The sequence below is a fragment of the Saccopteryx leptura genome, chromosome 1, assembly GCF_036850995.1.
Source record: "Saccopteryx leptura isolate mSacLep1 chromosome 1, mSacLep1_pri_phased_curated, whole genome shotgun sequence".
Lineage (NCBI taxonomy): Eukaryota > Metazoa > Chordata > Mammalia > Chiroptera > Emballonuridae > Saccopteryx > Saccopteryx leptura.
The window spans coordinates 309,153,951-309,177,179 of NC_089503.1; the positions used below are offsets into that span (position 1 = coordinate 309,153,951).

The 23,229-nt window shown below is 51.6% G+C and overlaps 1 protein-coding gene across 1 annotated transcript; it reads left to right on the plus strand.

The window, feature by feature from the left end:
* The first annotated feature begins 203 nt into the window (after positions 1–203).
* NCF4 (neutrophil cytosolic factor 4) lies at positions 204–21,278 on the plus strand. Its single transcript, XM_066358297.1, has 10 exons — positions 204–383; positions 7,218–7,302; positions 8,173–8,326; positions 10,830–10,900; positions 15,184–15,311; positions 16,025–16,082; positions 16,705–16,803; positions 18,842–18,972; positions 19,276–19,341; positions 21,007–21,278. Exons 1-10 carry the CDS (start codon positions 352–354, stop codon positions 21,200–21,202), a joined length of 1,020 nt encoding a protein of 339 aa, XP_066214394.1. The 5' UTR covers positions 204–351; the 3' UTR covers positions 21,203–21,278.
* Positions 21,279–23,229: the final 1,951 nt, after the last annotated feature.

Below are 23,229 nucleotides of genomic sequence, written 5' to 3' on the forward strand. Positions count from 1 at the left end.
TGCCCACCTGAGACCTGACACCAAGAACTGGCATCGAGGAAGTCCCCAAAGCCTCAAATCAGTGATTCCTGCAAACCAGGCATCTGAGGGCGTGCATTTCCCCAGCTGCAGTGCAGCAGGGAGATGGGAAGAGGAAGCGTGGGCCACTGGGTAGACACAGAAAGCCAGGAGGAGGGGCCTCTTCTAGAGAGAAGCAGGGTGGGGCCTCCCCAAAGGCAGCTCCTGGGGACTCCTGGGACCACAGTCCAGACGCAGGGTGGCTGGAGGGAAGTGAGAGGTGACCTCAGCCTGTGCCTGGCTGAGTGAAACCCTCCACCCTTTGTCACCCACTCTTCTGGACCACTGACAGCCATGGCCGTGGCCCAGCAGCTGCGGGCTGAGAGGTGAGTGCAGGGGTGCTGCCTTCCCTGGGCCTCTTCACTGTTCCCAGCAGGCCTTGGGGCACAGAGGCTGGCCCTTCTGCAGCTCCTTATTAATATCAAAAGTTGAGAGGCTGGAGTGAGTCAGAACTCAAGTATTCAGAAATGCAGACTCTTGGAACTGTTTTAAGAAAACTAAATCGAAGTTCACCTACCTCAGGCACAGATGAAGACTTGAGGTTTAGAGATGGGCAGTGACTTTCCCAGGGCCACCCAGGAATGGGTGGCAGAGTCTGGATGGGAACTCAGGTGATCTGTCTCCCAGGCTGGGCTCACTGCTCCACGTTGTGGTCAGTGATGGCTTTTCATTGTTTGTTCAAACAGAATACAGAATCTGACTTGTTCTCCCTCTTTTTCCAGGACTTGGCTTAAATGTCACCTCCTCTAAGAAGGCTTCCCTGACTGTCCCCGCACTGTTCTCAGACCCCTTGTCCTGTTTCCTTTTTCTGTACAGTCTTTATATTACTGGAATACTATTCTAGACTCATTTCTTTGTTATTTTTGAATCACTAGCTCCCCCTTTAGAAGCAAGTTTGATGAGGGTACTGTATTTGTCTCTTTTGATCACTGCTATGTCCCCAGGATGTGGAACAAAGCTGGCCCCTACTAAATGCTTAGTAAATGCTGCTGAATAAAAGGATGAGTGGATCTCTGAGACGGGAAATGTCCTTAGGTCCTTCTAGTCCAGTGCTTCCTTTGTACAGATGAGGAAACTGAGGCCCCAGGAGGATAGAGTACTTCCTCGGGGCCCAGGGACTGAGTGGCAAGGACCAGGCTTAGAGTGCAGCCTCGCCAGCGTTCAGGTTCATCTCTGGCAGCGTTCTCTGAATGTTTCCTCAGTAGCCAGGCCTGTGCACCAAGCTGTGGGGGACCTTTGGGCCCAGGGCTTATCTCCTGCCTTCTGGGATTGGAATAGCGGTGACATCCAAAGAAAAGAGTGTGTTAACTGTGAGAAAGTGGCTCAGGAGATGGGTCAGGCCAGTTTAGGCCAAAGTGGGCAGCAAAGGGCCTGTGGTAGAATCAGGCTAGGAATGGAGTCTGGGGTGGGATTTCCAAAGTTTGAGTGGCAGGGGAGGCTCATCTGCATGCGTGTGTAGGGAGGGGCAGGAGAAGCCAGTGCTTACAGGGCGGATCAGGAACGGCCGGCCGTGTTGAGCCCCAGAAGCTGGTGCTGGGGGCTGGGCTGAGGTCATCCCCTCAGGTTCCAGCCCCTCTTCCCCACAAGTTCTGATTGGAGATCAGCTTAACGCACCAACTTGAACCTTCAGGAAACAGCTGCTGTTGGAAGCTTGTGGCACTTCCTATTTTTCAGGGTATATGGGTCAGAAAAATGGCTCCAAGAGGTGGCCAGGCGAACTGTATGTCCTCCCTTCCCTCTGCCTCCCTTTTCAGCTGTCTGTGCCCCTCTGAGGAAGATGGCCACCTCCTCCAGCCCTTCATGTGGTCCCAGAACCAGGTTCTGGGGTCACTGGACTCCCTGCCCCTTGGAGGCCTTATTTGAAAGGGGGCCCTACATGTATTCTGCTTGAGGCCAAGACAGAGGACCCAATGGATGGGTCGCAGAGTTCTCACAGCAGGACCTTCTGAGACCTGAGGTGTCTGGAGGTGGAAAGGACTCTGCAGGGCTAGTGAGGTTAGTTCCAGCAAACATGTTCTGAGCACCTGCTGTGTGCAGGAACTGCAAAATCTGAACTAGCTGCTGCCCAAGGGTCTTTCCAACCTCCAGCCCTGACTGTCTAGGCTCCCAAGTGGACTTTGCATGAACAGTATCAGCGTGTCTGAGCCCTGAGCATCCTGGCCCCAGGGGACCCTGAGCTGCCTTCCGCTCTGAGGTCCTTCCTGCTGAGGTCCCCCGGGGAACAGTTATTTTACGCAGATGTCCAGTCAGGGTTGCACCCCTGGCCCAGCCCGGCGGCAGCTTTCTGGCCGTGTCCAGCAGGCAGCCAGACCGCTCCCGCACTGCCCACCAGAGGACTCGCTCAACACAGGTGCAGGCAGTAGTTCTCGTTGAGCACCTGGTGCTGGTGCAGTTCTAGGTGCTGGGGGTGCAGAGTGGGCAGGGCCCCTGCTCTTGTGGGGGTTCTCGGGGCCGTGCCTGTCCCAGTGGGACCTCCTGACCCTCCTAGGGGAGGAGCCAGAGTGTAGAAAGGAGTCTTCCCAAGGTCCCTGCTGGCAACTGCAGAGTGGGGACTCGGGTCTTCCTCTCCCATCTATGCCCTCCTGCTCTGGTAATGCACAGGTCAGTGATGCCCTCCTGTCATACCCCCTTTTCACCTGTGCCACCCCAGGCAAGGCACAGGGCCCTTCATGAGTGGGCCCTGCCAGTCTCACGGGCTTCTCCTCTCAGTACTTTCTCTGGGTAGCTCTGTGCTCAGATGCACTCAGACGACCCCTCCTTCCCCCACAGCAGACCCTTGGGCTTGCCCCCTCTTGTGGGGCTAGAGCCTTTGGGCACTCAATGTTTCCCTGCCGCCAGCTCCCCTTTTCTTTTCCCACTGACCTGGTGCCGCCTCTTCTGGGAAGCCCACCTTAACTACCCTCGGTCCAAGTGCGCCTCGCCCTAATCCATCTGCAGCACCCCTGCTTCTCTCTCTAACAGACGAAACCCCTATTCCGGAAGTGTCTTCTTGCCCAGCTCTCTTGCCCACTGCACACAGACTCTGAGGGCCTAGACTAATGGCCAGGCTCCTGCTGTCGCTCGAAACACCGTGCTCTTTCCTTTCCAGCACCTATGCCCTGCAGAGTTATGTCATTGTTTGTGTAGGGACCAAGTCTTCCACTCAGCTCCGAGAGCCAGGCGGACAGAGGCCAGGTCCTCGTGGGCTTGAAACAGTGTCGGAGGTAGGGTAGGATTTTACAAGGATTTGCTGTTATTATTTCTTCAGATAGGGAAACTGAGGCTGAGAAGGGCTGAGATTTATACAAGTTCATGCTTCAAACTAGGGACAGCTCAGTCTCTCAATGGACTTGGTCAAGTTTGCTAACCTCCCTGTGCCTCAGTTTGTTTCTTGTCTGTAACAAGGTGACACTGTCTTAGGAAAGGATCTGGTGCAAAGTGAGAAGTACTTGGGAAACAGTTGTGGTTACTATTACCCAACCTGCCCGATTCTCTGCTCAAGGCCATTTTTACCCCTCTGGTTCCTTTCTGCCCCACCCCACCCCCATTACATTGCAAATGAAGTAGCCATGAAGTGCATAGCCTTGGGGAGAATGTGGAGGAGGAAACTTCTCTCAAGGGTGTCACCATAGGGCCCTGTGTGGAAAGTGAGTGGGGAGGTTGCCAGTGACCTCCCAGTTACTCTGGGAGTGGTGGGGATTTCCTCCACCTGCCCACTGCCACCTTGGGTCACCTCCCGATGGCCATCTCCTGTGTCCCATGGTAGCCTGAGATCCCAAGCAGCCCGGGTCATGTGGGAGCCAGCAGGGACTGGGACTGGGTATGCAGACTTTGAAACCGATTTCACCTGAAGTCCTGGTCTGCTCTGAGGCTTCAGACATGGCGGCCCAACTCCCCTTCTTTCCCAATTGCTGCAATAGAAGAGTTGTAACTGCTTCTGGTGTTCCCATCTGCCCACAGGTGGCTGGACTCAGCAGCCTCTTCCGTTTCCTTGGCTGTCTGTCTCCTATTCCTCCACCTGCTTCTCTCAACCCCCATCTCTGCTCACTGCTCTTCTCTGGGGGGTTTTAACCACAGTCACAGGCAGATGGTTCTTACCCTTCCCACTGCAGCTGAGATGCCCCCAACCCAGCTTCAGAGCCACACGCGGGCTTTTGCTGGACCTCGACCTGGGCACCCAAGAGGGCTCTCAAATCAACATTCCTGAAACTGAGTCCATTAACTCTGCTCCCCTCGCTCACATCCCAGTCAGGATGTGGGTGACATGTGGGTGTCACTGCCATTTCTTTCACCTCCACATGCAAACATTCCCCAAACCCTGCTGGTCCTAACTCAGGAATGACTGGCAGGTGGATAGTGTTCATGAGAAATGCATAATAAGGCTGCAGGGAACAGAAGAACTGACAGTAGCTTAAACAAACAGGAGTTTATTTATTTTCACATAAGGAGTCCAGAGGTTGAAGTCCAGCTGGTTCTGTAGCTCAGTGACTTCAGAACCAGCATCCCAGAGATTCCTTTGGTCTTCCTCATGTTTTTGCTTCATGGGTGCAATGTAGCTGCTGCAGGTCCAGATGTTACACCTGCTTCCAAGGCATGCAGAAGAGAGAAGGGGAGGAGGCCAGGCTGGTCTTGTCCATCTCTCTGGATCAGGAAAACACTCTTTGAGAGGCCTCTGCTGCAGATTCCCTCTTTTTTTTGTATTTTTCTGAAGCTGGAAACGGGAAGGCAGTCAGACAGACTCCCGCATGCACCTGACCAGGATCCACCCGGCATTCCCACCAGGGGGCGCCGCTCTGCCCATCTGGGGCGTTGCTCTGTGGCAACCAGAGCCATTCTAGCGCCTGAGGCAGAGGCCAGAGAGGCATCTTTAGTGCCCCGACCAACCTTGCTCCAATGGAGCCTTGGCTGCAGGAGAGGAAGAGAGAGACAGAGAGGAAGGAGAGGGGGAGGGTGGAGAAGCAGATGGGCGCTTCTCCTGTGTGCCCTGGCCGGGAATCGAACCCAGGACTTCTGCATGCCAGGCCGACGCTCTACCACTGAGCCAACCGGCCAGGGCCCACAGATTCTCTCTTGAGTCTAATTAGCTCAAGCTGGTCATGTGACTGCTCCTAGTGTTACAGGGGGAGGGACAAGACCTGGATTCCTGTCTTCTTTTTTTTTTTTTTAAGATTTTATTTATTCATTTTAGAGAGAGGAGACAGAGAGAGAGAAGGGAGGGAGGAGCAGAAAGCATCAACACCCATATATGCCTTGACCAGGGAAGGCTGGGGTTTCAAACCAGCGACCTCAGTGTTCCAGGTTGACGCTTTTACCCACTGCGCCTTTGCAGGTCAGGCTTAGATTCCTGTCTTCTTGAGAGAAAGAATTCAATCAAGAGACAAAGTGCAGCAAATAAAGGATGAATTTATTGGACATGCAGGAAAAAAGTCAAAGAAAAGGGGACTTTGGAGATAGGTTGGGGGTTAGCCTGGGATGAGTTATTGCTGCTCACTGCTCCCCTGGTTTCCAGTCTTGTGGGGTCCCTTAGAGTTTAGGTAAAAGAGAGGCACAAGGAAAATACAACTGGGAGAAGGAGAGAGAAGGAGGAGGGGGGAGGGAAAGGCAAAGGTGTGCTTCTAGAAGGGAAAGCGCCCTGGGACCTCCGCCCAGCCCTGGGACCTCTGTCCTAAAGGATTTCAACAGTGGGGATTTTAAGAGAGGTCTCAGGGCAGGATCTCAATAGCATATTCTTCAGCTCTCCAGGTGTGTCTTTTAGGGTTGTGGTCTTCATTGCTTGGATGGCACCAGGGAATCATCAGTCAATGCAGCTGCTCCTGAGGTCAGCTGTGGCTTCCCTTTGTTTGGCTTTGCTGCTTTTCTGAACCTGGAGCTGAAACACAGCTGAGACCTAGATGTTATCCCTTGGGGTTAATGCTGAAGGGCTATTCTCCAGCTTTTTTGTTCGTTCCTCCTCTAAGGCGGTTGGTAGTGGTGGTGGTGGTGTGTCTAACCACATGACCAGTGATATTCTAGGGGAGGAAAGGTCGGGGAGTGTCTGAATCCCATGACCAGAGATGTGAATTCAGGGGTCTAAATGCATGACTAGCTAAGGGAAGAAAGGTCACCCTGGGGGCGAGGTCCTTGTTTTCCCAGTGTTGCCTGTTGCTAGGCACCTGGGGCTTTCCACCCTGGTGGCCTTCTGTGCGTGGCCTGTAGTCCTTGCCCTGCTCATGTCTGTGTGTCTGCCACACTAGCTGCAAGAAAGGCTGAGGGACAGGAATGGGACATTTATGTTTGGTTCTGCCCCATCATGATCTGTCACCTTGGAGCCAGTCCCCCTGCTACCCTGAACTAAATTGTAGCCTGATTAGCAAGAACAGGGAACACAACAATTGAAACAGTGTCTGCCAAGAGCGGTATCCTTCGTTTCTGTCCTCTTCTCTTATCCTGGCTTCTGTCATTTCGTCTCTCTGTTGAAGCACTTCAGAGCCTCCTGGGGGTGCTCTGTCCCTTTAAGTCTCTGCGCTTCTTTTCTCCCCATACAGCTGTCTGAGTGGCCTCCTGAAGTGAAATCACACTGTGTTCCCACTCTCCTTGGAAGCCTCGTATGGCTCCCTGTTGCCTATAGAACATCCTTAGCCCGCATTCGAAGCACTCCGCGACCTGACCTAGTCTCTGATCACATCAGACTCCAGCCACAGTCGACCTGAGCCTGCTTCTCAGGCCTTGGAACCTTAGCGTACGCCGTTCCCTCTGCCTGGAAGGCCCTCCCTTCATGTCCTACCTGGTGGATTATGGATCTTTCTAGACCTGGTTCAAATGTCACCTTCTCTATGAAATTTCCTCACCCTGGGCAGATCAGCCATTCTCTCTGTGGGGCAGATGTTGATTTTGTCCACCTCTGTGACCCAGCGCCAAGAACAGGGTCTGATATAGAGGGTGCTTGAAGCGCTGGTCCTGGATGGATAATGCAGTCGCAAAGTGATGTGTGAGACTCTAACTCAGCTGTTGATATATGGTCCCATCACCGATGCCTACATGCTGGAGGTCTGCTCTGTGCTTTGGCCTGGCCCCGGAAGGGGTGTTGAACAAGAAATGCGGGGCACCCCCTGCGTTCACTTTGCACACTGCCTCCCACCCAGTGGGCCCGCCGAACAGATTAGGGAGCTAACCAGGGTTTCTTTTCCTCCCGCCTCCCTCAGCGACTTTGAACAGCTTCCTGATGACATTGCCATCTCAGCCAACATCGCTGACATCGAGGAGAAGAGGGGCTTTACCAGCTACTTTGTAAGAGAGACCCCTGGACCTTTCACCCTCTGACCTCTGAACCTTCAACTCTCCCATCTTTTAATTTCTACCTGGTGATTCGCAGCAGGGTGACTGTGCCCTCCAGGGGACATTTGGTAGGAAATACCTTTAGGCATTTTTGATCATTACCCCTTGGGGCAGTGATGCTACTGGCATCCAGGGGTGGAGGCCAGGGATGCTGCCTAATAGGCTATGGCAGGGGTCCCCAAACTACGGCCTCTGAGCCGCATGCGGCCCCCTGAGGCCATTAATCCGGCCCCCGCCGCACTTCCGGAAAGGGCACCTCTTTCATTGGTGGTCAGTGAGTACTGTATGTGGTGGCGCTGCAAACCGCAGCGTCGCTCACACACAGTACTACTTCCGGTGATGCGGGACGCACACGTCACGGCTCCGGAAGCGCGTCATATCACTTGTTATGGCTATTAGCAGTGACAAATATGGAACCGGACATTGACCATCTCATTAGCAAAAGCAGGCCCATAGTTCCCATTGAAATACTGGTCAGTTTGTTGATTTAAATTTACTTGTTCTTTATTTTAAATATTGTATTTGTTCCCATTTTGTTTTTTTACTTTAAAATAAGATATGTGCAATGTGCATAGGGATTTGTTCATAGTTTTTTTTATAGTCCGGCCCTCCAACGGTCTGAGGGACAGTGAACTGGCCCCCTGTGTAAAATGTTTGGGGACCCCTGGGCTATGGTGTACCAGACAGCCCACAACAAAGAATTATTTGGACCCAGATGTCACACTGAGGTTGAGAAACCAAGCTCTAACCTTAGGGCCTTTGACCCCCCTGCCTTTTCTGCCCCTGGCCTCCAAGGTCCTACCGCCCAGACCTCTGTCCTAGGTTTTTGTCATCGAGGTGAAGACGAAGGGGGGATCCAAGTATTTCATCTACCGCCGCTACCGCCAGTTCTACGCCTTGCAGAGCAAGCTGGAGGAGCGGTACGGGCCCGAGAGCAAGAACAGTGCCTTGACCTGCAGCCTGCCCACCCTTCCAGGTAGGCCAGCGGGCTTGGGACAGAACTGTGCCCATCGGCTCTCCTTCCGGCCCCGCTGACACTGTTCAGAACTGTGCCCATCGGCTCTCCTCCCGGCCCCGCTGACACTGTTCAGCTGCTGTTTCTGCCCACGTGAAGAGCTTCGGCTGAGCCCAGGGGCCTCTCCTGGCTGTCAGGGGCGGGCCTCTAGCTCTCCAGCTCATAGCCCTTCACTTCCTATGCTCCGATGACCTTTTTGGCTTTAGTTAGCCACCAGTAACAGTGGCCATGGTTGGAGCATGTGAGCACTGGCCTCTCCCCATGGAGTCAGGCATGGTATGTCTCTGTAGTTAAACACACAGACTCATCTTCCAGCCTCCTGTCTGGCCCCTCCATGGGAACTGCCCTCTACCTCTGCAGTCCTGGCTCCCACGAGTCCCCACGGCTCCCCCTCCTTCCCTGCTCTGCTGAGAGGCTGTGGGAGTCACAGGTCTGCTTCTGGACTGTCCTCTCACCCCTTGCCTCCCTGCCTTCCTCCACAACTCAAGCCTAACGTGCACCGTGGACAGGCCCAGACCCCGGACTTCTCAGCTCCTGCCCGCTTGAGCCCTGCAAGAGAGCTCCCCACCCACATAGTCCTGCAGTAACCTGCACACCCTGCAGGCCGCACACAGCATCTATTCCCCAAAGACAGGGATGGTCCTGCCCTTTCCGCCTTCAAGCCTAAACCGCCCCCCTACTAGCTCTCTCTTCTCTGAGGCTCAGCGAATGTCTGCCTGCCCATGGTTCCTTCCCATCCTGCTCCAGGAGGAGCTGAAGCTGCCCCCTGCGGGCTCCTGGCTTCTCTTTTCCTTCTGTGGAGCTGGGTTTGCTTGCACCTACACCTGCAGCCTTTCTGGGCCGCAAAAGCAGGGGAGTCTCTCCTGCTCTCAGCCGACCCCTCCTTTCTTTGGGGTTTCCCCTGACAGCTTGTCCCACACGTTCCCTGTATTCTCACCTTCTTTATGCCTCGACTCTGCCAAGCTTCTACACAGGCTCAGACCTCTCATCCTAAACAAACGTGTGCCATGAGTAAACATTCTTGCAACAAGCCTCCTTGAGCCACAAGACCCCTCCCAGACCTCCTTTTCTGCCTTTTACAGTACATCTTCACTCGCTGTCTCCCCTTCTCTTCTCCCATCTGCTGCTCAACCCACCACCTTGGTTTCAGCTCTTACTGTTCCACAGAATTCTCCTTGGGATGGTGGCCTGTGTGTGACCTGTTCACTCTGACTCCTGTAGACACATCTCAGACCTCATCTCATCTTTATTGTACTGTACTGTAGTAACAGAAAAAGTGACAAAAAATAATGAGTGAGTGTAAAAAAAAATATGATGCTAACAGCGTAAGCCGAAACACTCATGTTTCGTCTTGTCTCCTCTTCCAGGTAGCTCTCTTCAAACTTCTCCCAGTTGCCTTTCTGCCTTACTGGCTGCTCCTCCAATGTCTCCCTATAGATCCATGCTCCCTTCTGGGCTGGGGGGCACTGTCTGGGGAGGCAGTCCCACGGGGCCCTGCCAACGTCCTTGGAGAAGACAGTTGTGTCTGGTCAGCCAGCATCTGTTTTCCTCTCCCCCCAAACACTCGGCCTTGCTTTTGAAGAATGATTCATTCATTCACTCAAACAAATATTTGTTGATTTGGCAATACAGGGAGTCCTTGGGTTACGACACAGTTCCATTCCTACAACCGTGACGTAACTGGAATTTTGGTGTAAGTCGAAACACACCCTGGCCTAAGTTACTTCCCTATCCTAACACAGTTATAAAATCATAATCTAGAACATAAAAACAAAACAAAGCCTCAGAAAAAGGAGAAGGACATAAATATACTGTACTGTACACTGTACTGTAGTAACAGAAAAAGTAACAAAAAATAATGAGTGTAAGAAAAAAAAGTACGATGCTAACAGCGTAAACCGAAACACTCACGTTTAAATTTTTAAAAGATTTTTATGGGAGTGAGCATCATAAATTCAAAACGTCATATGTAGAGACTGTCATAACCCGAGGACCACCTGTATTCTAGAACCATGTTCTTAGTCTTGGTGGCATATTGGAAATCACTTGAGGTTTAAAATATCCTAATGCCCAAGTCCCACCTCCAGGGATTCTGGTGCAATTGCTCTGGGTTGAGACTGACACAATGAGATTTTTCAATGCTCCTGGGTGGCTTGAGTGTACAGCCAGGCGGGAGGACCACCTAGGCAATGGGCACACAGCTGGGAGCAAAGCACAGATCCTGTTCTCTTGGAGCTAAGAATCTGGGAGGGGCGCAGTTAGGCAACACATAAACAATTAAAACAAGGAAAATATCAGCTGGTGATACTGCAGCTCGGAGAGTGCAAGTTGGCTGGTGGGATGGTACCAAGTGGCCACCTCAGCGCTGTGGGAAGACCAGGGGGAAGAGCCCTGAGCAGTGGGGAGGGGTCCAGAGGCCATGTTCCTGGGCTGGGCGCCCAGCACAGCTCTCTGCCTCCCTCAGCCAAGGTCTACATGGGCGTGAAGCAGGAGATCGCCGAGATGCGGATACCTGCCCTCAACGCTTACATGAAGGTAACAATGGCCATGCCACCGTGACAGCTGGGATGGCATGGGGTGCTGGGCGGTGGGGAGTAGCCCACGGACCATCTTGGAGCGTGGCTTTAGGAACTGGGGCTGGTTCTCCGGCTCTGATGGACCACATTTTCAATCCTTAACGGCCTGGCCTGGGGAGAGAAACAGGATGTGTTTTCTGGGTCTCAGGGGGTAGAGGTGGTCAGGAACAATGGAGAAGGTACAAGGAACTACTCTCTGAACTGATAAATATAATGTCTGGGTATTCTGACACAGAGGTGAGTGGGTCCAGTGCCCACCTCCAAGGTACTCTCTGCCAGTGGAACACAGTTGTGTGTCAAAATCACAGAAGCTTGGCCCACGGAATAAGGGCAAGATGGACCAGGCCCCAGCTCTCTCACACAGCACTTCTGTGCAGACTGGGGAAAGGCCCCCTCACCAGGGCACAGGCTGGATATTAGTTGCATTCACGGGACTTGTCTGGGTGCCCTTGAATGCTCCCCAACCGATACACTGTCTGCATCCCTAGGAGATGGGGGAGACAGAGGAAGGAACATCTTAACGGCAGAGACCACGCTGGTCAGGAAAGACCTTTCATCAAACAGAGTTAGGCAAGAAAGGAATAATGTTTCTTATGTAGTAGTGAGCACCCTGTCACTAGAGGCGTACAAGCCATGGCTTAATGGCAACCTCCGGAAACTGTAGAAGGAATCCCTCCTTATAACTCAGAAACAAGCTCACAGACATCAGGGCTCACCCTCCTCTTCTGCTCACGGTTGAAGAGCACTGAGCTAGGAGTCTCTTTAACCTTTGCTCTGATGTTGCCTGTCTTGGTGAGTTGGGGCGAGTTGCCCATCCTCTCTGAGTCTTGGTTTTTCCTCTTATGAAATGGGGCAGGGCCTCTAGTTCTCTGGACTCCTAGAAGTGGTGTTGGGATCCATTGAGAAAAGGACACAAAAGTGCTTTGGAAACTGTGAACTTGCTTCCACAATGTGAGAGATCATGACTCCTAGTGGCGCGAGGGGGTAGGAAGAAGACATAGGAAGTGGGAGGAGGGAGTAGATGGCCTGCCTGCCCCGGTGCCTGCCGGCACCAGCACTGGGGGCATCTCCCCCCAAGGGGGCGCTGTGACAACTGCTGTTTCAGGGTGGCTGGAAGTTCCACCCTTTCAGAGCTGGAAGAGCAGAGTGTGCTCTGGAGGGAGGGAGAAGAGGCTGCAGGGCTGGACTCTCCATCCACACCTGGTCTTAGCAATCAGCAGCCCGGAGGATCCCATCTGTGCCTACTTGATTCCTCGAAGCTCAGAGGTCAGTCAGCGCAGGAACCTCTGCTACAGTAACCCTATCCTGTGTGTGCACACCTGCAGAGAGGGGAAGCTTTGACCACCTCCCCTGACCTAGGACCTAGGCTGCTCATCCCATTGTTGGATAGCTATTAAAAAAGCCTGATTCCCTCTGCCCACTGGTCTCACTTCTGTCCTGATGAAGAATTTGGGTCATGTGACAATAACAACGGACTGGAACTATGTGGAGCATCTGCCTACTAGCAGGGAGGCACTTATAGGCATTTGGCAGATAAATGTATGAGCTTATTTAATTCCCTTAATAACTTGTGAGTTAGATACTATTATCTTTATTTTTAAATGAGGAAAAAGGCACAGAGAGGTAGAGTTACTTACTGAGTGTCACAGAGCAGTTAGGTAGAGGGATAGGATTTGAACTCACTTCCCTGAGACTCTAGGGTTGTGCTCTGACCCACTGCGCTATGTAGTGATAAAAGTGACAGAAACAATCTAAGTTGGACAGGTCACTGGCTAGATGCTGGTGCTGTCCTGAGTGTTGTGCATACACACTCATTTAGTGAATTCTTACACAAGCCCACGAGGGAGTTACTGCTATCATCCCCACTTTATTAATGAGCATGTGGCAGCCCAGGGTCACCCAGCTGGTGAGTAGCAGAGCTGGGATTCGAGTCTGGGCACAGCCTGGCTCCATGCCTGTGCCCTCAGACCCAATCCAGGCTGCCTCCCAGCCCCCCTCCTTTCCCTGTGGCACTGTAGCAGCTGGGTCTTTCTCTGGCTCTGCTTTCCCAGTCACTCTGAGAGGGAGTTCGAGCCCCTCCCATCCTACCACTTCCACGGGATCCTCTGAGGAGGTCTTGGTTCCGGGCATCAGCACCCAGAGCTGCACGCAGTGCCCCTGGGGGCCTGGGTGGTGTGCAGCTGAGGGTGGGCACCTGTGCAGCGTGCATCTTGGGGGTGACCTGCCAGGTTCTCGGTCCTCACGCCTCGTGGTCTTTGCATCGTGGTGGTGTAACCAGCCTCGGATCAAGTGAGAGGCCTAACCTTACCATTTTCTAGCTCTGCCAGCCGGGCCAGGCACTTTCCCTCTCTGAGCCTGTTTCCCCAATTGTGATATGCGATGAAGTGTAGAAAGTGTTCTTAGGCCATAACATCAGCAATTGTTAATTTGGGTTATTTGGGAGAATCTTCCCCCACTATTATCTCATTTTGAGCTGAGGGATGGGCTTTGGTGGCAGAGGGCCCTGGGTGCCCCAGCTTTGTCACTTGCTCAGCTGTGTGGCCTTGAGCAGCTCCCTTCACCTTTCTGACCTTAACTCCCAGGTTACCATAAGGTGGAGTGAAGTCACAGGGTGTGGCACTCTGCATAGTGCCTGGACAGTCACCACCGTGCCATGTACCTGGTGTGAACTTTTTTTTTTTTGTATTTTTCCGAAGCTGGAAACGGGAAGAGACAGTCAGACAGACTCCCGCATGCGCCCGACCAGGATCCACCCGGCACGCCCATCGGGGGCAACGCTCTGCCCTCCGGGGCGGTCGCTCTGATGCAACCAGAGCCACTCCAGCGCCTGGGGCAGAGGCCAAGGAGCCATCCCCAGCGCCCGGGCCATCTTTGCTCCAATGGAGCCTCGGCTGCGGGAGGGGAAGAGAGAGACAGAGAGGAAGGAGAGGGGGAGGGGTGGAGAAGCAGATGGGCACTTCTCCTGTGTGCCCTGGCCCGGAATTGAACCTGGGACCCCTGCACGCCAGGCCGACGCTCTACCACTGAGCCAACTGGCCAGGGCCCTGGTGTGAACTTTTATTGTTGCATCTGCAGGCCTGTTGGTCTTTTCCAAATAAACTCTTCTCGAGCCTGCTTACCTTGAACCAGTGGTAGAATTCAGCCTGTTTGCACTGGTTTAGCAGAACTGATGCCTAATTTTTTGTCAAGTTCGCCGAATCGGTTGTTAAAATGGCACTTATAGTCAGGGGTTCTCTCTAAGGTGGGCTCCTGGGCAGCCACCCAATGAGGAAGTCACAAATTTACATTCCTTACTCTTTTTTAGCGTTCATCTGCACAACAGCGTATTCTAAGTGACCATAGTAATGTTCATTCCGTCCATAAGTGAAAATAATTACAAGTGAAGATGCCAATCAAGAAGCAATATGAAAATATCTTAAATAACAGTTTTATAGTTTTTTGTTAGGTATTATTTAATATTTTATTAATATTTTTATAATTCTTTTTTATAACATAATCTTGTTTTGTGTACCTCTTTTATTGTTCTTATTTAAGGTTTTTGAGGGGTTTTTTGTAACACAGAGAGAGAGAGAGTCAGAGAAAGGGGTAGATAGGGACAGACAGGCAGGAAGGGATAGAGATGAGAAACATAAATTCTTCATTGAGGCTCCTTAGTTGTTCGTTGATTGCTTTCTCATATGTGCCTTGACTGGGGGGCTCCAGCAGATCGAGTGACCCCTTGCTCAAGCCAGCGACCTTGGGCTCAAGCCAGTGACCTTGGACTTCAAGCCAGCAACCTTTGGGCTCAAGCCAGTGACCATGGGGTCATGTCTATGATCCCACACACAAAGCCAGCGACCCCACGCTCAAGCTGGTGACCTTGGGGTTTTGAACCTGGGTCCTCCACATCCCAGTCTGACACTCTATCTACTGTGCCACCACCTGGTCAGGTCTTATTTAAGGATTAAATGCATGAAATAATAAACAACATTTCGGTATATATTTTTTTATACTTAAAATGTTCATTAGGTCAGAAAACCAGTTGTTAAATTATTTGAACCCCACCACTGCCTTGAACCCAGCAGCAAAGCTTGTCAAATCTTCCCTTAGCCTGTTGAAATTGTTAAAATATATCTTACATCTTGTTCATGTCCCCAGGTAGAGGAGAGAGGGGTCCAGTGTTAGGTTGAGGGATGGAGCTGCTGGGCTGGGATGTCCAGGCCTTTCTGCTGACCACCCACCCGTCCTCTCACCCAAATGCAGAGCCTCCTCAGCCTGCCCATCTGGGTGCTGATGGATGAGGACGTCCGCATCTTCTTCTATCAGTCACCCTATGACTCAGAGCAGGTGCCCCAGGCGCTGCGCCGGCTCCGCCCACGCACCCGGAAAGTGTAAGTGATGGGCCCCTGCACTCCCTTGGGCCAGAGCCCAGAGCCACTTCCTCCTAACCACGCACTTTATCCCCCTCTTTTCCCTGGAGGATGAGAAGGAATAGAGATCAGTTCTATCCCTGATCAGGAAATAATTACTGGAAACCAAGCCACGGCTGTAGTGCTGGGTTTCCAAAGGCGACGCTGCTGCTGAGGATCCCAGGGACAGTGCCCCTGAGCCCCACACCCCCACCGCCAGCTCCTCCTTCCTCCAGCCAGTATCTCTGGGTGTCCTCTCGGTGTCTGGCCATCTCCCCAGTGAACCCTGGCAGACACAGGCTGAATCCCAGTCCGGCAACCCTGAGCGCTAGAGCAGGGCACATTCCCTCTCCAAGCCTGTGCCCTCACCTGGAACATCAGAATAGCAAGACTTCAGAGATTGGGTGTGAGGAGTAGAAAAAAGAACAAATGGGAAATGTCTGGCGAGTTATAGCCCTAAGTGAGTGTGTCCTCCACCCCACCTCCCCTCTCATCCTCTGCTTCCTGGTCCACAAAGCGAATAAGTACAATATCTCCTCCAGGGACCAAGGGAACCAAGGGGCAGGGAGTGTGATAGCCCAAGGTAGCAATGGTGCCTGCATTTTAACACCCTCTCTCTCCTGCCTCTGGCACAGAAGTGGAAGGCTGGGCCCTGAGAGCCAGGAGGAATGACAGCCCCTCTTCTCTCTCCACAGCAAGAGCGAGGTCCCACAAGGCGCTGGCCTGGACCACCTGTCAGCTCCAAGGGCAGAGGTACCCTGGGCCTGCCATCCCAGCTGCCTCTGCAGCTCCGGCCTGTGCTCCTCCTGCTGGGCGGCGGCTTGTGTCTAGCATGGGGCTGGGTGCTGCTGGGAGGAAAGGCCATGCGGCCTTAGCCGTGGGCACCCAGCTGAGAGGCAGAGGCCTGACGAACACACAGAAGCAGAAGAAAATGTGCCCATTCATCTCTCAGTCAGCAAGCTGTCCCAGGTCCCCTTGGCCACCCCTGCTTGGGGACTAACCCCTCAGAGATGACTCAGACAAGGCACTGTCTTCAGGGAGCTCAGGACTCCCTGAGGACACACATAAAAATGTGTGGTTCGTGCCTGGAGACCACACAGGCCTGAGGGGCCAGGGAAGGTGCTGGATCCAGGGAGACTGATTCCTTCCCTCCCAGGCTCACCACACCTATGGAAGGAGTACCCTCTGTGGAGTCAGGGAGACCTGGGTTCTATTCCTGGTTCCTCCGGTAACCAGTGAAGTGGGTCCAAACAAGTCACTCCTTCTCCCTGAGCCTCAGTTTCTGCACCTGTTAAATGGGTACCAAAGTAGGCACTTTAGTAAGAGGAACTCTGAATGTTTCCTCCCTCCTGCCTTACTCCCCTCTTCTCCCCAGGCCTTGTTTGACTTCACTGGGAATAGCAAACTGGAGCTGGATTTCAAAGCTGGAGATGTGATCTTTCTTCTCAGTCGGATCAACAAAGACTGGCTGGAGGTGAGTTTGGAGGTGAGGTTAGAAGTGAAGAAGGACATGAGGATAAAGGGGAGGGTGGAGGTTTGAGTGGAGGTGAGATTGCTTTGGGTCTGGTGAGGGCATCAGAGAATGAGGAAGGGTCAAAGAAGACCCCAGGGAAGAGATGCAGTCTGAGGCTAGTTCTGGAGATACGGCAGGTGGGTGGGGAGAGCTGAGGGATATAGCCACAGGAGAGACAGGTGTATGGCTGGACAGGTGATTCTGGAGCCCACACTTTAGTTCTGACCCTGAAGAAACATTGCTTTAGGCAAGTCAGTTAACCTATTGAGTTTAATTTCTTGGTCTGTCACAGAGTTTCTCAGCTGCGGCACTGTTGACAGTGGGACCAGATAGTCCTTTGTTGTGCTGTTTTCCTGGACATTGTAAGATCTTTAGAAACATCCTCAGTTTCTAGCCACTAGATGCCAGTCGCACCCCTCCAGTTGCGACAGTCCAGTATGTCTGCATACGTGTGGCGCTGGTCTGCCTGTGGGATAACATTATTGACGCTTCAAGTGACAAGGACAGATAACAGTGAGGGCCTGAGCTGGAGTCAGCTTGTCTGGGGTCATGTCCTTGCTTTGTTTTTCACTGGCTTTGTGACCTTGGGAAACTTGCTCAACCCCGTGGTTCCCTTTTCTGTAAATTGAAGCAATGCTGGCTGTTTCTTCATAGGGTTCCTGGAAGAGTCAACGAGACATAGCTGTTCAGGGCCTGGCCCGCGGAAGGCCTGGGTGGGAGGCGTTTGGCTGGGCCAGGGCAGTTGAGAGAGTTAAAGGAGACTCTGGAGCCAGGGTCTGTCTTGGTTCTATCGTTGTCCCTACACACAGTAAGTGTGGCCAATACCAGGGCTCACAGTGACTCAGTGAAGGGAGATGGGAAGTAAGTCACCGAGTGGGAGGCACTGGCCCACTGCCAGCCTTTTGTATTAGGTCTTGTTGTTCTTAAATAAGAGTCCTTTCTCTCTGGGCTCCTGGATGGCAGTGTCTGATGGAGGTTATGGGATAGGCCCCAAGGGGAACACGGAGGCCAAGGGAGGGTCCCTGGCATCCAGGGCTGGAGAGGAGCAAGATACAGTCTCATCGACGTGGCAGCTTTGACTTTACCCCAGTCCCAGAACTCTGTGTTCAGTGTTCATCTGCTCTGACCGCTGCCCAAGTGGTATCGATGGGCCATTCTCTAAGCACAGGAAATGTTTGTTGCCTTCCTGTTTTCTGGGAAGTTCTTTGTGTCAATATGCTGGCCAACTTCTGGCTGCAGGTTGAGAGGATTATCAGAGAAGAAGTGAATAGACTGCTACCTATTTATTTATTTATTTTTGTATTTTTCTGAAGTTAGAAGCGGGGAGGCAGTCAGACAGACTCCCGCATGCACCTGACCAGGATCCACCCGGCATGCCCACCAGGGGGCGATGCTCTGCCCATTTGGGGTGTTCCTCTGTTGTGGCCGGAGCCATTCTAATGCCTGAGGCGGAGGTCATGAAGCCATGCTCCGCTCCCAGGCCAACTTTGCTCTAATGGAGACTTGGCTGCAGGAGGGGAAGAAAGAGATAGAGAGGAAGGAGAGGGAGAAGGGTGGAGAAGCAGATGGGTGCTTCTCCTCTGTGCCCTGGCCGGTAATCAAACCCGGGACTTTCACACGCCGGGCCGACGCTCTACTGCTGAGCTAACTGGCCAGGGCCTGTGAGGAGACTGCTTTGAACTTCAGTATCTACATCTGTAAAACGGGGCATAAACAATATGTCTTCCATAGGGCTGTGAATGAAAGAATGAGTGAGTGAGTGAGTGAATGGATGAAAGATGATAGCAGACTTTCAGGTATATTCAGATCTTGACCTATTTTAAAATGGAACTCTTCTCGGGGTGTACAGCTTGGTGACCTGGGTCACTTTTTCTCCTCCCTTTATATATGGGAACCCAAACCTCATCTGCCTTTCTTGGTCAGCTGTGATAAGGGAACTGGGCGTCCGTGTGGACCTGCTGCTTTTCTTCGTGCTGACAGCCCTCTCTTCCCTCCTCAGGGCACTGTCCGGGGAACCACAGGCATCTTCCCAAAGTCCTTCGTGAAGATCCTCAAGGACTTCCCCGAGGAAGATGACCCCACCAACTGGCTGCGCTGCTATTACTATGAGGACACCATCAGTACCATCAAGTTCGTGGCCTGTAGGAGGGGCCTGTCCACCCACCTTGCCCATCCCCATTCCCACTTCCATATCACATTCTGGACCCCTAGGTCTGCATCAGCACTCATGTTATCCCCCATTTTACACACACACACACACACACACACACACACACACACACACACACACACACACTTAAAGTCTGTAGTGGCTCCCACTGTCCTCCATAAGGCCATAACAAGATGTCAAGATCCATTGTGGTCTGACCAGCCTCACCCCCATGTCCCCCTCCTGGTTGAATGCCTCCTCACCAATGCCTTCTGTCCCCACAGGGACATTGCAGTGGAGGAAGACCTCAGGAGCACTCCACTATTCAAGGACCTGCTGGAGCTCATGAGGTGAGGGATTGGGGGAGGGGAAGATGGAGGGGAGGAGAGCTCACATACTCTAGAGGAGAGATCAAAAGGAGAAATACATGCTTTAAGATGCTATTTGCATCTATTTTGCCTTCTTGTTTTATCCACAGCCAAGCCCTGCAGGGTGGGTGTCAGCTCCCCGTGTTAGGGATGGGGGGGCTGCAGAGAGGTAAAGGGGCTTGGATGAGGTCACATCATTTGAGAGTGTGAATTTGCAGCTGGAGTTAAAGTCTCTTTAGGTAAAAACCTTGAATTTGGCCCTGGCCGGTTGGCTCAGCGATAGAGCATCGGCCTGGCGTGCAGGGGACCCAGGTTCAATTCCCTGCCAGGGCACATAGGAGAAGCGTCCATTTGCTTCTCCACCCCCCCCCCCTCCTTCCTCTCTGTCTCTCTCTTCCCCTCCCGCAGCAAGGCTCCATTGGAACAAAGATGGCCCGGACGCTGGGGATGGCTCCTTGGCCTCTGCCCCAGGCGCTAGAGTGGCTCTGGTTGCGGCAGAGCGACGCTCCGGAGGGGCAGAGCATCGCCCCCTGGTGGGCAGAGCGTCGCCCCTGGTGGGCGTGCCGAGTGGATCCCGGTCGGGCGCCTGTCTCTCCCCGTTTCCAGCTTCAGAAAAATACAAAAAAAAAAAAAAAAAAAAAAAAAAAAAAAAAAGAAAGAAAGAAAGAAAGAAAAGAAAAAAACCTTGAATTTGGATCCTCCACTATCAGGGAACCACCACCTCCCAAGATCCAGTTAGTTATGGACAATTGTTTTATAGAATGGAAGTAGCATTGTTACCTTCCTGACTATAAAAGTAATATCTTTATATTATTTTTAAAATGCCAATTGCTTCTCGGCCTTTTGGCTAAGTATTAAAAAATATCAGAAATCACAGAAAGGTATAGACAAGTGAAATCACCTCATTTGTTTATTCCTGTTACTATCTGATATACACTCAGATTTCTTTGGTGCGCACCCCACCCTTACCCCCGCATAGATATTACTTTCATAGGCCACACCGTATCATCCTATGGATGCACCTTAACTAATATGACCATCCCCTTTTGTTGGCCTTTTAAGTTATCCTCCACTTTTTTAGTACCATAAATAATGTGATCACGTATTTGGTTACTTGCCTGATTATTTTCTTAGGATGATTTTCAAGAAGTGGAATTTTAGGATTAAGGTATTGGCCAGTCAATTACACTTTGACTCATTTTGTCAAATTACCCGTAGAAAGGTTAGGTTGCTTTCTCCTTTGGCCAACCAGTAAGAGTGCCCACCTACTGCGCCCCACATCAGATAGTCCCAGTCCTCCGTAGCTTCACACAGGTGCCTGTGGGGCTTTCTTCTGCTCTGCTCTGTGCCTTGCCAAGCTTCCTTCTCTTCCCCATGGCAGTTCTTAAGTGTTCAACACATTTATTTATAAACAAGACATTTTAGGCTGTGCTACTAATTTAATATGAAAGTTCCTTCCCCCCACGGGTCTCAGTTTCTCTATCTGTACAGTGAGAGGCTGGGCCACTCAGGTGATAAGGCTTATGTCAAGCTTTGGCTTCTTCTGAGTCTTAGGCCAGACCCTGAAATTCCCTCTACCCCACTCTCTGCACCCATCCTTACACCTAAGGTTGCTGGACTTGCATTCACCCTGACCTTTCCCACCAGGCGTGAGTTCCAGAGGGAGGACATTGCCCTGAATTACCGGGATGCTGATGGGGACCTGGTTCGGCTGCTTTCGGATGAGGATGTGAAGCTCATGGTGAGGCAGGCCCAAAAACTCCCCCCACAGAAGCGCCTTTTTCCCTGGAAGCTACACATCACCCAGAAGGACAACTACAAGGTCTATAACACAGTCCCCTGAACTGATGGTGTCCTTGGGGCAGTGAAGGGACACCCAAAAAACATTTAAAAAAAATTAAACAGACCTTGCAACGTTTGTTCACACGAATCCAGTTGTTTGGCTTCTAACATATCACCTGACCAGAGTCATGGAGGGCTCCAACTACTGCACAACAATTAAACCGTACGTAGGGCACACTTTCAAAGAATTATGAGTCTTACAAGAAGTAGTGGGGCTCTTCAGTGACATTCAATGGGACCAGAATCCATTTGGCCCCATGTTGGGATTGTTCTGGAATGCAGAGGTAATGCTGCTGTTAGAATACTGAATGCTGGGGAGACCATGAGGTGGAAAGGCTGGAGCAGGCAGGGCCTTCTGTGCGAGGTCAAGGCCTTGGGGGTGAAGGATGAGATGATCCTGAGAGTGGCATTTCTGGGTCCAAGCAGCAAGCAGAAGCGGAAAAGTCTGCACTATAGTAAAGTGTCCCAGTTTAGGATAATGGGAGTCACTCAGATTAAGATGAAGCAAAAGACTCATTGTTAAAGATCAACAAATGTCTATGAGTTAGAATAGACAGTGACAACAAACAATAGCTTTAGAGTCCCAGAGACTATGGGTTATTGAACCACATGACTAAAATATTTGAAGAAATAAAGAATAAAATCATAGCAATGAACAAGCTAAAAAAATGACAAGGCAAATTTATAATAGAAATATAGAATATATCTATATCTATATCTACCTATATCTATCTATGTATCTATCATCTATCTATATAGACTTATACATATACACATGTATAGGTATATGTGTATATGTGTAAACCTGTTGAAACAGAAAACTCAGTGGAAGAGTTAGATAATATATTACACACAGGTGGAGAAAAATCTAGTGAATTGGAAGATAAAACCAAAGAAATTACCCAAAATATATCACAGAGAGACAAGTAGTTAGAGAAAATGAAAATAAAGTTAAGAGATGGGAACAACAGATTGACAGTTTTTTTAAAGTCAGAATCTCTGACGGAGCAAATATAAAGAATGAGGAAGAAGCAATATTTAAATAGATGGCAGGAGGCCCTGGCCGGTTGGCTCAGTGGTAGAGCATCGGCCTGGCGTGCAGAAGTCCCGGGTTCAATTCCCGGCCAGGGCACACAGGAGAAGCGCCCATCTGCTTCTCCACCCCTCCCCCTCTCCTTCCTCTCTGTCTCTCTTCCCCTCCCGCAGCGAGGCTCCATTGGAGCAAAGATGGCCTGGGCGCTGGGGATGGCTCCTTGGCCTCTGCCCCAGGCGCTAGAGTGGTTCTGGTCGCAACAGAGCGACGCCTGGAAGGGGCAGAGCATCGCCCCCAGAGGGGCAGAGCATCGCCCCCTGGTGGGCAGAGCGTCGCCCCCTGGTGGGCGTGCCGGGTGGATCCCGGTCGGGCACATGCGGGAGTCTGTCTGACTGTCTCTCCCCGTTTCCGGCTTCAGAAAAAAAAAAAAAAAAATAGATGGCAGGCCTGACCAGGCAATGGCGCAGTGGATAGAGTGTTGGACTGGGATGCGGAGGACCCAGATTTTGAGACCTCGGGGTTGCCAGCTTGAGTGCAGGCTCATCTGGTTTGAGCAAAGCTCACTGGCTTGAGCCCAAGGTCACTGGCTCTAGCAAGGGGTTACTCGGTCTGCTGTAGCCCCACGGTCTAGGCACATATGAGAAGGCAATCAATGAACAACTAAGGTGTCACAGTGAAAAACTGATGATTGATGCTTCTCATCTGTCTCTGTTCCTGTCTGTCCCTCTCTCTGACTCTCTCTCTGTCTCTGTAAAATAAATAAATAAATAAATAAATGGCAGATGCAATATTTCAAAAGTTATGGAAAACTTAAATCTATGATACAAGAAGCATTCCTGGATAAGCAGCACAAATAAAAAGTGGTGTACAATTGGCTACAACATTTCAAAACTACAAAACACCAAAGTCAAAGAGAAGAACTTAAAAACAATTAGAAAAGTTGAGGTCACCACAAAATAACAATAATTAGAATGGAAAGCAGATTTATCAACAGC